This window comes from Cherax quadricarinatus, chromosome 32 (genome assembly GCF_038502225.1).
Source record: "Cherax quadricarinatus isolate ZL_2023a chromosome 32, ASM3850222v1, whole genome shotgun sequence".
NCBI lineage: Eukaryota > Metazoa > Arthropoda > Malacostraca > Decapoda > Parastacidae > Cherax > Cherax quadricarinatus.
The window spans coordinates 8,185,710-8,202,320 of record NC_091323.1 but is presented as its reverse complement, the minus strand read 5'-3'; the positions used below and the strand labels follow the sequence as shown (position 1 = coordinate 8,202,320).

The 16,611-nt window shown below is 37.2% G+C and overlaps 1 protein-coding gene across 4 annotated transcripts in view; it reads left to right on the top strand.

Annotated features, from left to right (window-relative positions):
- Nucleotides 1–16,611, top strand: part of Dab (DAB adaptor protein) — a 514,473-nt gene that overhangs the window by 297,133 nt on the left and 200,729 nt on the right. For all 4 annotated transcript variants that reach the window (XM_070090442.1, XM_070090441.1, XM_070090440.1 and 1 more), the window contains exon 3: nucleotides 12,822–12,995. In XM_070090442.1, coding sequence (XP_069946543.1) covers nucleotides 12,822–12,995 — 174 coding nt within the window. The remainder of the gene's footprint in view (nucleotides 1–12,821; nucleotides 12,996–16,611) is intronic.

Sequence of the window (16,611 nt, the reverse complement as noted above, 5' to 3'; positions counted from 1 at the left end):
TGAAAATGCCTATATTGATGTAAAATAAGACATTTAGTGTGCCCAAGAGTGATTATTATTACGTAGTATTGGTGTCATGAGTAGAGAGAGACTTAGCGATTTTAATGTGTACCTGCACACCAGCACAGTGTGTAAGTATATTTAGGTACAGGTACACATAAGTATAATTATCAGAGTACATATAAAATATGCAGTAACTTTAAAACACTTGAAATTTTGGAAAGTTTCCTGACATAATAGATGTAGTCACAGAAAATGTAAGCAAACCGGGTGGGGAGCACTGTATTTAAAAGACTGCTTGCCATATAGCAAATTTTGGTCATAATTTGACATCGCCGTATTAGCGGAACGCCATAAGGCAAAACGCCGTAAAGCGGGGCCTTGCTGTATTCGCACCACACATTGACCATACTTGGCATTTTCACTGCTTCCAGCTTCCTCACTGCATCATTCAAAGATCACACCTCACCCTTGTATGTAAAGTGTTGACACCACTGTACTCTTGATACATTATCAATTTTGCACCCACTGATAAATGTTCATTCTGCATTACTCCTCAGTACTCATACTAACTTTTTTCTTCCTCTGTTTAATGAGTCACATAACATTTCTTAGTTATTTGCAAATGCATCTACTTCAAGATACCTAAATACAGTGGAACCTCTACTTACGAGTGCACCTACATGCGAGTTTTTCCAGATGCGAGCAGTCGCTCAGTCATTTTTTGCTTCCAGACTCGAGTGAAATTTCCAGATGCAAGCGGGCATCAAGGGAGGTTCCTTGATGCTGGTGAGGGGCTCTTGCTCTTGATTTAGGGAATTGGATCTCATTTGTTTGTTGGACTATCTTATTGAAACTTGAGCAATGTATGATGGATAGATGCTTCTTAACGTACACCAAAATTAAAAGAAATCAGACCATAAATAATGGAGTTTACTTCTCAACCATTAGCCACCCCTTAGTGGTATATTTTCATGTGGTTTTTATGGTTGTATTCTCATTTTTTGGTCTCATTTCATAGAATGGAAGATACATCACAGAAATAGATATGATTTTGATTGATTTCATGACAAAAGTACAGTGGAACCTCTACTTGCGAGCACATCCACGTGCGAGTTTTTCCAAATACAAGCAGTCGATGGGTCGATTTTTTGTTTCCATACACGAGCAAAATTTCCATAAGCGAGCAGACCTCAAGGCAGGTTCCTTGACACTGGTGAGGGGCTCTTGCTCTTGATCTAGGGAATTGTATCTCATTCGTTTGTTGGACTATCTTATTGAAACTTGCGCAGTGTATGATGGAAAGATGCTTCTTAACGTACACCAAAAATGAAAGAAATCTAAGCATAGATAATGAAGTTCACTGCTCAGCAATTAGCCACCCCTTAGCGGTATTTTTGTTCGGTTTTTATGGTTGTATTCTCGTTTTTATGGTCTCATTTGATAGAATGGAAGATATATTACAGAAATAGATATGATTTTGATTGCTTTCACAACGAAAAGTACCTTGAAACTGAGCTCAGCACAGGAGAAATGTTCGATTGTTTTGGCTGTGTTCAAGAGTAAACAAATGACGTCACTGTTTATTCCAATATGCAGTCGTGAATGGGTTGACATTATTTATACAATTATTGCAATAAGGCATAACAGTAAATCTTATATTTTTTTGTGTGAATAAAAATTACAAATTATTTATATTGTAATAATAATAATAATAATAATAATAATAATAATAATAATATGTATAATAATAATAGTACGTAAAATAATATAATACAATAAGAATAATAATATAATACATATAATAATAATACATAATAATAATGTACTACATAATAATAATTATAATAATAGATGGCTTCAAAAGGCCGTTACTAGATGGCAGTGTTTACCACAACAGAGGGAGCGGTTGTGGCTGCCTCCACCTGTTACATAATGACATATTTTATTCATTCTAGAGTGTATATCAGGTTTCTGTGTTATTTATATTGTTTATTATTTCATATTAGATGAACTGTGATAGATAAATAAGCAGTAGAGTTGATGATAGCAAAATATTCAAGGGGTAACGTGTCCTGTCTCCAGACACACTCTCTTCGTCCGCTGCTGCCACACATATATAATGACATATTTTATTCATTCTAGAGTATATATCAGGTTTCTATGTTATTTATATTGTTTGTTATGTCATATTAGATGAACTGTGATAGATAAATAAGCCGCATAGATGATATTAGCGAAATTATTCAAAAAGTATTTTGTCCTGTCTCCAGACAAACTCTCGTCCACCATCGACACCGCCCATACCACTACATGAATTACATATTTTATTCATTTTAGAGTATATATATATCAGGTTTTTATGTTATTTATATTGTTTATTATGTCATATTAGATGAAGTGAGATAGATAAATAAGCCATAAAGTTGATTTTAGCGAAATTATTGAAGCACAGAATTCCACTGGAACAGATTAATTGCATTTCAATTAATTTAAATGAGGAAAATTGACTCTGCAAACGAGCAAATCCAGTTGCGAGCAAGGTCATGGAACGGATTAAACTCACAAGTAGAGGTTCCACTGTACCTTGAAACTGAGCTCAAAGTAGCAGAAATGTTTGATTCTTTGGCAATATCCGACTGGCCATTCCAGTATGCTGTCATGAATGGGTTAACATTATTTATACAATTATTACACTAATGCAGTAGTCTGCATAACAGTAAATCTTCTATTTTTTGTGTGAATAAAAATTCCAAATGGTGAGCAAGAGTATTATAACATTAATAATAATACTAATAATCCACGTATATAATAATTATATAATAATATACGTAATATAATAATATACAATGGACCCTCGGGTAACAGCATTAATCCGTTCCAGAGAGCTTGACAAAAAATATTTTTTTTAAAGATTAAATATAGATATACATACGGAAAACAATGACAAATAAATATAAAGCGCTAATAAAATGGATAAATGAACATTTAACATCACACTTAAGTTCATTGACTCTTGTTGGTGTACGGAAGACAGGTGGGAGGCGAGAGGGAGATGAGTATATTATGCTTCAATATGGCGCTAATATCATCTCTACGGCTTATTTATCTATCACAATTCATCTAATATGACATAATAAATATTATTAATAACAAAGAAACATGATACATACTCTAGAATGAATAAAATATGTCATAATGTATGAGAGGAGTAAGTGGTGGAAGTGTTGTTGTTGGGTTTATAAGGGTCACTGGTGGTGGAGGCAGCAGCAGAACCCACCAGCACTACCACACTTAACCCCTTCAGGGTCCAAGGCCAAAATCTGAAGTGGTGCCCCAGTGTCCAAGAATTTAAAAAAAAAAAATTTGTTATTTTTTCTTATGAAATGGTAGAGAATCTTTTTGTGAAGGTAATAAAACAAAAGGTATGAAATTTGATGGAAAATTGACGAAATTATGCTCTCGCGAATTTTGATGTGTCAGCGATATTTATGAATCGGCGATTTTGCCGATTTTGACTCCCATTTTAGGCCAATTACATTATTCCAGTTGACCAAATTCTTAGCTATTTCACTAGTATTACTTCCATTCTATCGATTGAGCACAAGAAATCCCCAAGTCAACTGTTTCAACTACAAAATAAAGTGATCGGAAATTGGTAATTTGGCCAATTTAACACAAAGTTCAAAATATTCCAATTTCAAAATAGGGTCCAGAATAAACAATGTAGGTATTCCTGGCACTAAACTAACATTTCCTCTGTTCATTAGTTACATTTTGAGGCTTTACAAATAAATTCCATTTTGATTTTTTATTCACATAATGAATTTTTATTCACACCAAAAAATAGAAGATTTACTGTTATGCAATATTGTAATAATTGTATAAATATCATCACCACATTTGTGAATGTATATTAGACCCACCAGCTGGCGTGTATTAGACATGTGAGATCGTTTGTTTACTCTTGAACATCAGCAAAAATTTAACATTTCCGCTACTTTGAGCTCAGTTTCAAGCCATTTTCAATGCTAAAACCAATCAAAATCATCTCTCTATTCCTGTAGTATGTCTTCCATTCAACACATCGGCCGTATCCCACTGAGGCGGGGTGGCCCAAAAGGAAAAACAAAATTTTCTCCTTTTACATTTAGTAATATATACAGAAGGGGTTACTAGCCCCTTGCTCCTGGCATTTTAGTCGCCTCTTACAACACGCATGGCTTACGGAGGAAGAATTCTGATCCACTTCTCCATGGAGATAACAGGAAATAAATAAGAACAAGAACTAGTAAGAAGATAGAAGAAAACCCAGAGGGGTATGTGCATATATATACAGTGGACCCTCAGCTAACGATATTAATCCGTTCCTGAAAGCTCATCGTATGCTGAAATTAGCATTAGCTGAATTAATTTTCCCCATAAGAAATAATGGAAATCAAATTAATCCGTGCAAGACACCCCAAAGTATGAAAAAAAAAAAAATTTTTACCACATGAAATATTAATTTTAATACACACAAACTGACACTTACCTTTATTGAAGATCTGGTGATGATTGATGGGATGGGAGGAGGGGAGAGTGTGGAAGCTGTTAATGTTTAGAAGGGGAATCCCCTTCCATTAGGACTTGAGGTATTAAGTCCTTTTCTGGGGTTACTTCCCTTCTTCTTTTAATGCCACTAGGACCAGCTTGAGAGTCACTGGACCTCTGTCGCACAACATATCTGTCCATAGAGGCCTGTACCTCCCGTTCCTTTATGATTTGTCTAAAGTGGTTCACAACATTGTCATTGTAATAGTCACCAGCACGGCTTGCAATAGCTGTGTGAGGGTGATTTTCATCCATAAAGGTTTGCACTTCAAGCCACTTTGCACACATTTCCTTAATCTCTTTCTTCATATCCATAGTAATTCTCACCCTTTTTCCTGCAGGGTTGGCACTAGAAGCTTTCTTGGGGCCCATGGTGACTTATTTTGCAGGTACAATCACTAAAAACGCTGTGATAATATGAAATGTTCCGATTGTATGCGTGGATGTGACTGCACTGGCTGGCTTGTAAAAACTGGCACCCACGGGACAACTGAGGCACGCTCAGGCCACACGTGGATGCGTCTCGAACGAACGAAAAAATTTTGCTGAGGCAAAATTTTTGCGTTAAAATGTATCGTATGCTGGATTTAACGTAAGGTGATGCCATCGTTAGCTGAGGGTCCACTGCATATGCTTGTACATGTATGTATATGTAGTGTGACCTAAGTGTAAGAAGTAGCAAGACGTACCTGAAATCTTGCATGTTTATGAGACAAAAAAAAAAGACACCAGCAATCCTACCATCATGTAAAACAATTACAGGTTTCTGTTTTACGCTCACTTGGCAGGACAGTAGTACCTCCCTGGGCGGTTGCTGTCTACCAACCTACTACCTAGGAATTATTATTTATTACCTATTATTATTATTATTGTTTTCCTTATGAAACTACCTAGTGATCTAATGGAGTTTGCCTTACATACGCTCCATTTTCTGTTATAATAAAAGCAGGAACAATGGCCGCTATGCCACCGCCTCCACTACCCAAATATGTAATGACATATTTCATTCATTCTAGTGTATATATGGTTCTATGTCATTAATATTGTTTATTATGTCAGATGAATTGTGATTTATTTATTTATTTATTTATTTATTTAGTAATTTGAGCATACATACAGAGGTACAAAAAAATACAGGTAAGAGCAGCATGCCAAAGCCACTTGTATGCATAGCATTACGGGATGGCTTAAAATTAACTTAAGATTAACTAAGCAATGATGTAATCAGTGATAAAACATTATTGTAAACAGATAACAATAAAGCACAAATGAGTATTACAAAGACAGGTCATATGGTTGCATGCATTGCTGTACATTCAGTCGAATGGAGTATTCTGTCAGGTAGTGTATTTAAAAAATAACAAAGTTAGATTGGGTCTAAGGTTTAACATTTGTGATATAATTGTGAGAAACATTTAAGATATACAATTTATAAGGTTCAGTTATTCAGTATTTATTTGGTTTTGGGTGAGTAAGTGATCTTTGAGAAGAGACTTGAATTTATAAACAGGTAGTGTTTCTTTTATATTTACAGGTAATGAATTCCAGATTTTAGGGCCTTTTATGTGCATTGAGTTTTTGCATAGCGTGAGATGGACACGAGGAACATCAAAGAGTGATCTGTGCCTTATGTTATGGTCATGTGTTCTGTTGAGGTTGGCAAGGAGATGTTTGAGAGGAGGGTTAATATCAGAGTTAAGTGTTCTATGTATGTAATAGGTGCAGTAATAAGTATGTATGTTTTGTATGGTGAGTAGGTTTAGTGTTTTGAATATTGGTGGAGTGTGCTGCCTGTAGTGGGAATTTGTTATCATTCTGACTGCTATAGAGTTGATATTAGGGAAATATATTTAAGTATTTTGTCGTGCCTGGAATTCTACTGGAACATATTACAGTGGACCCCCGGCATATGATGGCATCGGCATACGTTAAATCCGGCATACGATACATTTTAACATAAAAATTTTTGCCTCGCCACACGTTAAAAGCCCGCCACACGCGATTCATCTGGGATGCATTCCACATGTGTCCTCAGCTGCCCCGTGCATGCCAGTGTTTACAAGCCAGCCAGTGAAGTCACATCCACGCATACAATCAGTACATTTCATATTATCACAGCGTTTTTAGTGATTGTACCTGCAAAATAAGTCACCATGGGCCCCAAGAAAGCTTCTAGTGCCAAACGTGTGGTAAAAAAGGTGAAAATTACTATGGAAATGAAAGAGAGAATTGCTAAGTACGAAAGTGGAGTGCGTGTCTTGGAGCTGGCCAGGTGGTATACCAAACCCCAATCAACAAAATGGCAATCAAGGAAGCTGTTCTTGCAAAAGGTGCAAGTTTGTTTTCGAAACAGAGATTGCAGGTACTTGAAGATGTTGAGAGACTGTTATTGGTGCGGATAAACGAAAAACAGATAGCAGGAGATACCATCTCTTAAGCAATCATATGTAAAAAGGGTGGGAAATACGTACTATCATACCACGGTCATCTGTTGCTGCACCACAGTCAGCTGCTGCTGCACCACTGTCAGCTGTTGCTGCAGCACAGTCAGCTGTTGCTGAACCACAGTGAGCTGCTGTTGCACCACGGTCAGCTGCTGCTGCACCACAGTCAGCTGCTGCTATACCACCGTCCACTGTACAGTGGACCCCCGGTATTCGATATTAATTCGTTCCTGAGAGCTCATCGAATATCGAAAATATCGAAAAGCGAATCAATTTTCCTCATAAGAAATAATGAAAATCAAATTAATCTGTGCAAGACACCCAAAAGTATGAAAAAAAAAATTTTACCACATGAAATATTAAGTTTAATGCAATAGAATAATTACAATAACAACAATAACAATAGAATAATTGACACTTACCTTTAATGAAGATCTGGTGATGATTGATGGGATGGGAGGAGGGGAGAGGTGTTAGTGTTTAGAAGGGGAATCCCCTTCCAAGTCCTTTTCTGGGGTTACTTCCCTTCTTTTTTTAATGCCACTAGGACCAGCTTGAGAGTCACTGGACTTCTGTTGCACAACATATCTGTTCATAGAGGCCTGTACCTCCCGTTCCTCTATGACATTCCTAAAGTGTTTCACAACATTGTCAGTGTAACAGTCACCAGCACGGCTTGCAATAGCTGTGTCAGAGTGATTTTCATCCATAAAGGTTTGCACTTTAAGCCACATTGCACATATTTCCTTAATCTTTGAAGTAGGTAACTTCTTCAATTTCTCTCTCCCCTCCTCCGAAGCAGTTTCCTCAGGTGTGGCCTCTTGCTGTTGAAGATGATCTAGCAGCTCATCAGTGGTTAGTTCTTCATTGTCCTCCTCCACCAACTCTTCCACATCCTCCCCACTAACCTCCAACCCCAAGGACTTCCCCAATGCCACAATGGATTCCTCACCTGGCATAGGCTTCTCAGGGTTAGCCTCAAATCCTTCAAAATCCCTTTTGTCTACACATTCTGGCCATAGTTTTTTTCAAGCAGAGTTCAAGGTCCTCTTAGTCACTCCCTCCCAAGCCTTACCTATAAGGTTTATACAATTGAGGATATTAAAGTGATCCTTCCAAAACTCTTTCAGAGTCAGTTGAGTTTCTGAGGTCACTACAAAGCACCTTTCAAACATAGCTTTTGTGTACAGTTTCTTGAAGTTTGCAATGACCTGCTGGTCCATGGGCTGCAGGAGAGGAGTGGTATTAGGAGGCAAAAACTTGACCTTAATGAAGCTCATGTCCCCAGAAAGTTGCTCTGCCAAGTCTGTAGGATGACCAGGGGCATTGTCTAATACCAGGAGGCACTTAAGGTCTAATTTCTTTTCAATTAGGTCATTTTTCACAGTGGGGGCAAATGCATGGTGTAACCAGTCATAGAAAAAGTCCCTAGTGACCCATGCCTTACTGTTTGCCCTCCATAGTACACACAAATTAGCCTTGAGGACATTGTTTTTCCTGAACACTGCGGGAGTTTCAGAGTGATACACCAATAAAGGCTTCACTTTGCAATCACCACTAGCATTGGCACACATCAACAGAGTAAGCCTGTCTTTCATAGGCTTATGTCCTGGGAGTGCCTTTTCCTCCTGAGTAGTGTAGGTCCTGCTTGGCATTTTCTTCCAAAACAGGCCTGTTTCGTCACAATTAAACACTTGTTCAGGCTTAAATTCTTCACTGTCTGTGTAATCCTTGAATTCCCTCGCATATTTTTCAGCTGCTTTTTGGTCCGAACTGGCAGCCTCACCATGCCTAATCACACTATGTATGCTACTACGATTCTTAAATCTTTCAAACCAACCTTTGCTGGCCTTAAATTCACACACATCAGCACTAGTTGCAGGCAATTTCTTTACCAAATCGTCATGCAACTGCCTAGCCTTTTCACAAATGATCGCTTGAGAGATGCTATCTCCTGCTATCTGTTTTTCATTTATCCACACCAGTAACAGTCTCTCAACATTTTCTAACACTTGCGGTCGCTGTTTCATAATCACAGTTGCACCTTTTGCTGTTTTCCTGGTCACTATAGTAGAGATGGTTGATTGGGGTTTACTATACAACCTGACCAGCTCCGACACACGCACTCCACTTTTGTACTTTGCAATTATCTCTTTCTTCATTTCAATAGTTATTAGCACCTTTTTTCTTGAAGGGTTGGCACTAGAAGCTTTCTTGGGGCCCATGGTGACTTATTTTGCAGAAACAAGCACCAAAAACAGTGATAATGTGGAATGTACCGAATGTATCCTTAGATGCGTGCACACTGGCTGGCTTGTAAACACTGGCACACACGGGGCAGTTCAGGCCACATGTGGACACGTCTCATACGAATCGCATCAAATACCGGGTTTTTGATCGGATACTGAGGCAAAATTTTTGCGATAAAATGCATCGAATACCGGATTTATCGAATACTGATGCCATCGAATACTGGGCAAGCAAGGTCATGGAATGGATTAAACTTGTAAGTAGAGGTTCCACTGTACTTTTACTTCCTCCATACTCCCCTTCAATCAGACATCCAGTCATTTTTTTCCCCTCTTGTCCATATAGTCACATTTATTAAAATACTCCAGGTGCTATTGACTACCTCAGGTGCTACTGATTTTGCTTTTAATAGATTCTTTTATTATTATATTCATTAGCTCCTTTATTTTAGCTGTAAATATCTACCATAGTTCATAAACTCACATTTGTTAAAATAATTAAGGTGCTATTAGATGCTTAAGTGTATAACTGAATTATCTATTCTGCAATAATCCCTTTTTCTTTTAAATTTTTACAAGTTTTAGAATAATCATGGAGTCTTATTCATAAGTCTATTTGTAGATTCAATATAAATCTTATATTATTTTACTCAGAAAATCTAGTTTGTAAAATTACTCTCATCCTATGATTACAGGCATAGATCCTGATGTAAACGTTTTACAAAATGAATTACACGAATCAAACAGCAACTGTAATTACTATACAGCAGACCAAGCAAAGAATAACATAGCCATCTTTAACTACAATGTAAGATCCTTGAGCAAACATTAGGATGACCTCACAGCATTACTCAATTCTCTTCATTCCAATACAGTGGACCCCCGGTATTCGATATTAATCCGTTCCTGAGAGTTCATCGAATACCGATAATATCAAAAACCGAATAAATTTTCCTCATAAGAAATAATGAAAATCAAATTAATCCGTGCAAGACACCCAAAAGTATGAAAAAAAAAAATTTACTACATGAAATATTAAGTTTAATGCAATAGAATAATTACAATAGCAGTAAAATAATTGACACTTACCTTTAATGAAGATCTGGTGATGATTGATGGGATGGGAGGGAAGAGGTGTTAGTGTTTAGAAGGGGAATCCCCTTCCATTAGGACTTGAGGTAGCAAGTCCTTTTCCAGGTTTACTTCCCTTCTTCTTTTAATGCCACTAGGACCAGCTTGAGAGTCACTGGACCTCTGTCGCACAACAAATCTGTCCATAGAGCTCTGTACTTCCCGTTCCTTTACGATTTGTCTAAAATGGGCCACAACATTGTCATTGTAATAGCTGTGTTAGGGTGATTTTCATCCATAAAGGTTTGCACTTCAACCCACTGTGAACACATTTCCTTAATTTTTGAAGTAGGCACAATGTATTCCACAACTGGTATAGGCTTCTCAGGGTTAGCCCCAAACCCTTCAAAATCTTTCTTAATTTCCATACTAATTCTCACCCTTTTTACCACAGGGTTGGCACTAGAAGCTTTCTTGGGGCCCATGGTGACTTATTTTGCAGAAACAAGCACCAAACACAGTGATAATATGGATAATATGGAATGTAACGAATGTATCCTTAGATGCGCGCACACTGGCTGGCTTGTAAACACTGGCACACAAGGGGCAGTTCAGGCCACATGTGGACAGGTCTCGTACGAATCGTATCGAATACCGGGTTTTCAATCGAATACCAAGGAAAATTTTTTGCGATATAATGCATCGAATACCGGATTTATCGAATACCGATGCCATCGAATACCGGGGGTCCACTGTATATCAATCATCATACTCACAGAAACCTGGCTTAAGCCTCCTACTACAGATGTTTATACCATTCCTGGCTAAATGGCCATACACAACTGTAGAACAGACCAGCAATGGGAAGGAACAGCTATATACTACTCAAATCAACTCGAATGTATCAATAAATCTTGCACAAGGGACGAACATGGAGAATATATCGTAGTTAAATTTAAACCAAAAGACCTGCAAAAACCCCTCACAGCTATAAACATCTACAGAGTACCACAGTCAAACATTTACCACTTTAGTGAAAAGCTAGGAAACATGATTACTGATGCACACATGAATAAAGACCACCTACTACTAATAAAGACCACCTACTACTAACAGGAGATTTCAACATAAACATACTGCACGACCAGGACCCACAAGTAACTGAATTCACAAACACAATGAGTAACTGCCTGTTGCTACCAGCAATATTTAAACCTACAAGAATCACCAAGACAAGCATCTCCTTAATAGACCACATCTGGACAAACACCATATCCCCTTTAAAATCAGGCATAATCACAGACAACACTACAGACCACTACCCAACCTTTCTCATAACTAATCTGGGCAAACTGCCACAAGACATTACTAAAGTAACCGTCTGACTACATAACGAGACAGCAATTAACAACTTTATAGCAGCTATGAATAACATCGATTGGCAAAATGAGCTCGAAACATATACAGATATGAATGAATGTATAAATAATTTTCTAAAAAAAGCCCAAAGCCTCTATAACAAACATTGCCCCCAAAAAATTAAACAGATCACAGCAAAGAGACTGAATAATCCCTGGCTAACACCAAGCATCCTCAAATCCATTAACACAAAGCACAAATATGAAAATCAGTATAGAATGGGTCAAATAACTAGACTTACTTGCTACACTGTAAATACTACACTTTATCTCTGGCTGGCACTATAGCCTTTATCGACTCCTGCTGCTTTAGCATCGTACATATCGTAGAATCACTGAAGAAGGTACATTCTACCCTGTCTCTTCCTCCTCCATTTTCGTACTTTGCTACAATTTCTTTCTTCAATTCTATTGTGTTTCTCACTTTCTTTACCAAAGGGCTGGCACTAGAAAGTTTCTTTGGGCCCATGGTTAATTATGTAGCAGTCACACTCAATCAACAAGCACAAAAAACAATGGATTACCGTGAAATGTTTGGATGAAAGTGCAAGGTAATCTTCACTCCAAGAGAAACAAAGCCGGACTGACTTAAAACGCATGCATGGTATGCTTTGTGTGGGTGTGGGCAGGCAGACAGGTCTGGTACAGTGGCCAAAACTCAAGGTACTGTTCGAAACTCAAGACAAAATTTAGCCGAAAAAAGTGGCCGAAACTCAAAATGGCCAAAACTTGGGGCGGCCAAAACTCGAGGTTCCACAGTATTATCAAAGTACATAATTCTCAGTTTATGTTTTAACACAAACACTTTATCCACCTTGTTTCTTTGCAGTCATACTTAATGTCTTCCCCCATAATCGTTCAATAACAATTTTGCCATCTAACCATTTTTTTTTTTTCAAAATATGCATAATAAAGTACAGTTGAATATTTCAACCAGCAACTTAATTTCTTTAAAATCAAGGTTTCTTTTGTATGTGGTTACACTGTATAATTAGCAAAAATATATAAAAAAAAACATGGAATATATTCTCATTTTTTCTTCTCAGGACTGCCTGTACCATCATCCAGTGCACAAAATCTCCTTCATCGCTCAGGATATGACAGATACTCGAGCTTTTGGCTATATCTTTGGTTCCCCTGATGCTGGTCACAAATTTTTTGGCATCAAGACAGAGAAGGCAGCAAGCCAGGTGGTCATAGCCATGCGAGATCTGTTCCAGGTAAGACCAGTAGGTGCTCTCTTGCCGCAGAGACACATTACAGTATTGTACATGGTTTTGATGGTACATTTCATATGATGCACTGAAGGTTTATATTACTTATAAGTGTACACTGGTGTCTTGTATTGCATGAACTTCAAGCAAAGCTGATAAATAGCATGAATATCAAGCATTTACCCCATATTGCACTTTAACGATAATTAAATATGTGTAGTCTTAATATAGGAAGAGAGGTGAGTAGTATTTATTTGTAGGAAGTCAGTGTAGGTAGCCGGTAGGTGTAGCACCTGGGCTACACCTACCTACACTGTGTCCCAGAGCCATATTATTAACATCGACATGCCTTGTCCACTGAATTTAATCATTTCTGACAACTACCTTTAGATGCCATCATAAACGAAGGTAGAAGTAATGAATAATTCATGCCGAAAATTGTAAACAAAAGCGGAGTGAGGGAGTGGCTGGGCCAAACGCAGATTCATACATGTTTTCTCTGATGGCTGAGCAGAGAAAACATAATGTTGTCCCTCCACCCGGCTACCACGCAGCTCCAAAAGTATTATTATCAGAGCATATAAAATATGGAATAAATGCCAGACAACAAGTTTACACTAACTTGTATTAAGTTAGCAATAGAAATAGGCATTAAAAACACAATAAAAGGTAAGATACACACAGAGCACACTTATTACTTACCTTAAAATATTAATATTAATGTGTGAGAGGTGAATGGCAGGGTGTTTATTGAATAAAATCAGAATGGAACACCATCATCCTCTAACTTGGCACTTAAAGCAAGAGGCTTACGACTTCTCTTTTTATCACAGCTAACCTTAGACGCCATCGTCAATGAGAGCCAACTAGTTAACGAAAGAGTAAACGAAAAAGAGAACAAGATATAGAGTTGAGACAATGTAAGAACACAAACTGAACAGGTAGTGGACTATCACTTGGTCAGGCGAAATAAATGAGTATTAATATGTGTCTACTTTTAGTTCATCCACGTTCATTTGTAAGAGTTTGTAAAACATTTACATCAATATTTTTTTTATTATAATAATTGCCTCACAATACAAATACTCTTACATTGTGTATAAGTTGTACAAGTTAGTTCAGAATAAACAAACAGCAACACACCATTTTTAGAGTGAATGAAGATAATAATAATAATAATAATAATAATAATAATAATAATAATAATAATAATAATAATAATATTAATATTAATATTATTATTATTATTATAAAAAGCACTAAACCCACAAGGGTCGTGAATTGCTATATATAGAGTAAAGGCATACGAAAAGAATATTTTTCTACAGTTATCCCCCAGTTTGACTAGAGAAAACGTAATTCTTCTGACACTACCTACACAGCTGCTTGGTAAACAAATATCATATTTACGTCAATTTTTATTCTGTAAGTGTATGTATCATGTTTATATGCTGTGTAATGGGTTTCATATATAATTCTGAGGAAAATATCATAGATGGATTAATGAAAATGCCTATATTGATGTAAAATAAGACATTTAGTGTGCCAAAGAGTGGTTATTATTACGTAGTATTGGCATCATGAGTAGAGAGAGACAGCGATTTTAATGTGTGCCTGCACACCAGCACAGTGTGTAAGTATATTTAAGTAGAGGTACACTTAAGCATAATTATCAGAGTACATATAAAATATGCAGTAACTTTAAAACACTAGAACTTTTGGAAAGTTTCCTGACATAATAGATGAGGTCAGGGAAAATGTAAACAAACCGGGTGGGGGCACCGAATTTGAAAGACTGCTTGCCGTATAGCAAATTTTGGTCATAATTTGACATCGCCGTATTAGCGGAACGCTGTAAGGCGAAACGCCATAAAGCGGGGCCTTACTGTATAGTGGAAGGAAGGCGGGGTAGGGGTCGGCCTAGGAAAGGTTGGAGGGAGTGGGTAAAGGAGGTTTTGTGTGCGAGGGGCTTGGACTTCCAGCAGGCATGCGTGAGTGTGTTTGATAGGAGTGAATGGAGACAAATGGTTTTTAATACTTGACGTGCTGTTGGAGTGTGAGCAAAGTAACATTTATGAAGGGATTCAGGGAAACCGGCAGGCCGGACTTGAGTCCTGGAGATGGGAAGTACAGTGCCTGCACTCTGAAAGAGGGGTGTTAATGTTGCAGTTTAGAAACTGTAGTGTGAAGCACCCTTCTGGCAAGACAGTGATGAAGTGAATGATGGTGAAAGTTATTCTTTTTCGGGCCACCCTGCCTTGGTGGGAATCGGCCAGTGTGTTAATAAAAAATAATAATATATATATATACAGTGGACCCCCGGTTAACGATATTTTTTCACTCCAGAAGTATGTTCAGGTGCCAGTACTGACCGAATTTGTTCCCATAAGGAATATTGTGAAGTAGATTAGGCCATTTCAGACCCCCAAACATACACGTACAAACGCACTTACATAAATACACTTACATAATTGGTCGCATTCCGAGGTGATCGTTATGCGGGGGTCCACTGTATATATATTTATATATATAGGTATATATATTTATATTTATATATATATATATATATATATATATATTTATATACTTTATATATATATATATGTATATATATGTATATATATACACCTACCATCCGACTTACGATCGAGTTCGGTTTCGAGAAACCGGTCGTAAGTCGAAATGGACGTAAGCCGAACTTTACTACCGAGTATCAACATCACATTTTTGTAATGACTTTATTTTATTGTTTTATTTTGGTATTTCATGTTTTACTTTACTTTTAATGCTGTTAGTACTGTATTTTATACTGTAAGGTTTAGGATAAACACTGTGTACAACACAAATAGTTGTTTATTCCCCAGAAATTTGGCAAAAAAAACACGGTCGTAAGTCGAGTGGTCGTAAGTCGAGTAGGTCTTAAGTCAGATGGTAGGTGTATATATATATATATATAATATATATATATATATATATATATATATATATATATATATATATATATATATATATATATATATATATATATATATATATAGGGGACTTGAATGCTAAAGTAGGAGAAACTTTTAGAGAGGGTGTGGTAGGTAAGTTTGGGGTGCCAGGTGTAAATGATAATGGGAGCCCTTTGATTGAACTTTGTATAGAAAGGGGTTTAGTTATAGGTAATACATATTTTAAGAAAAAGAGGATAAATAAGTATACACGATATGATGTAGGGCGAAATGACAGTAGTTTGTTGGATTATGTATTGGTAGATAAAAGACTGTTGAGTAGACTTCAGGATGTACATGTTTATAGAGGGGCCACAGATATATCAGATCACTTTCTAGTTGTAGCTACACTGAGAGTAAAAGGTAGATGGGATACAAGGAGAATAGAAGCATCAGGGAAGAGAGAGGTGAAGGTTTATAAACTAAAAGAGGAGGCAGTTAGGGTAAGATATAAACAGCTATTGGAGGATAGATGGGCTAATGAGAGCATAGGCAATGGGGTCGAAGAGGTATGGGGTAGGTTTAAAAATGTAGTGTTAGAGTGCTCAGCAGAAGTTTGTGGTTACAGGAAAGTGGGTGCAGGAGGGAAGAGGAGCGATTGGTGGAATGATGATGTAAAGAGAGTAGTA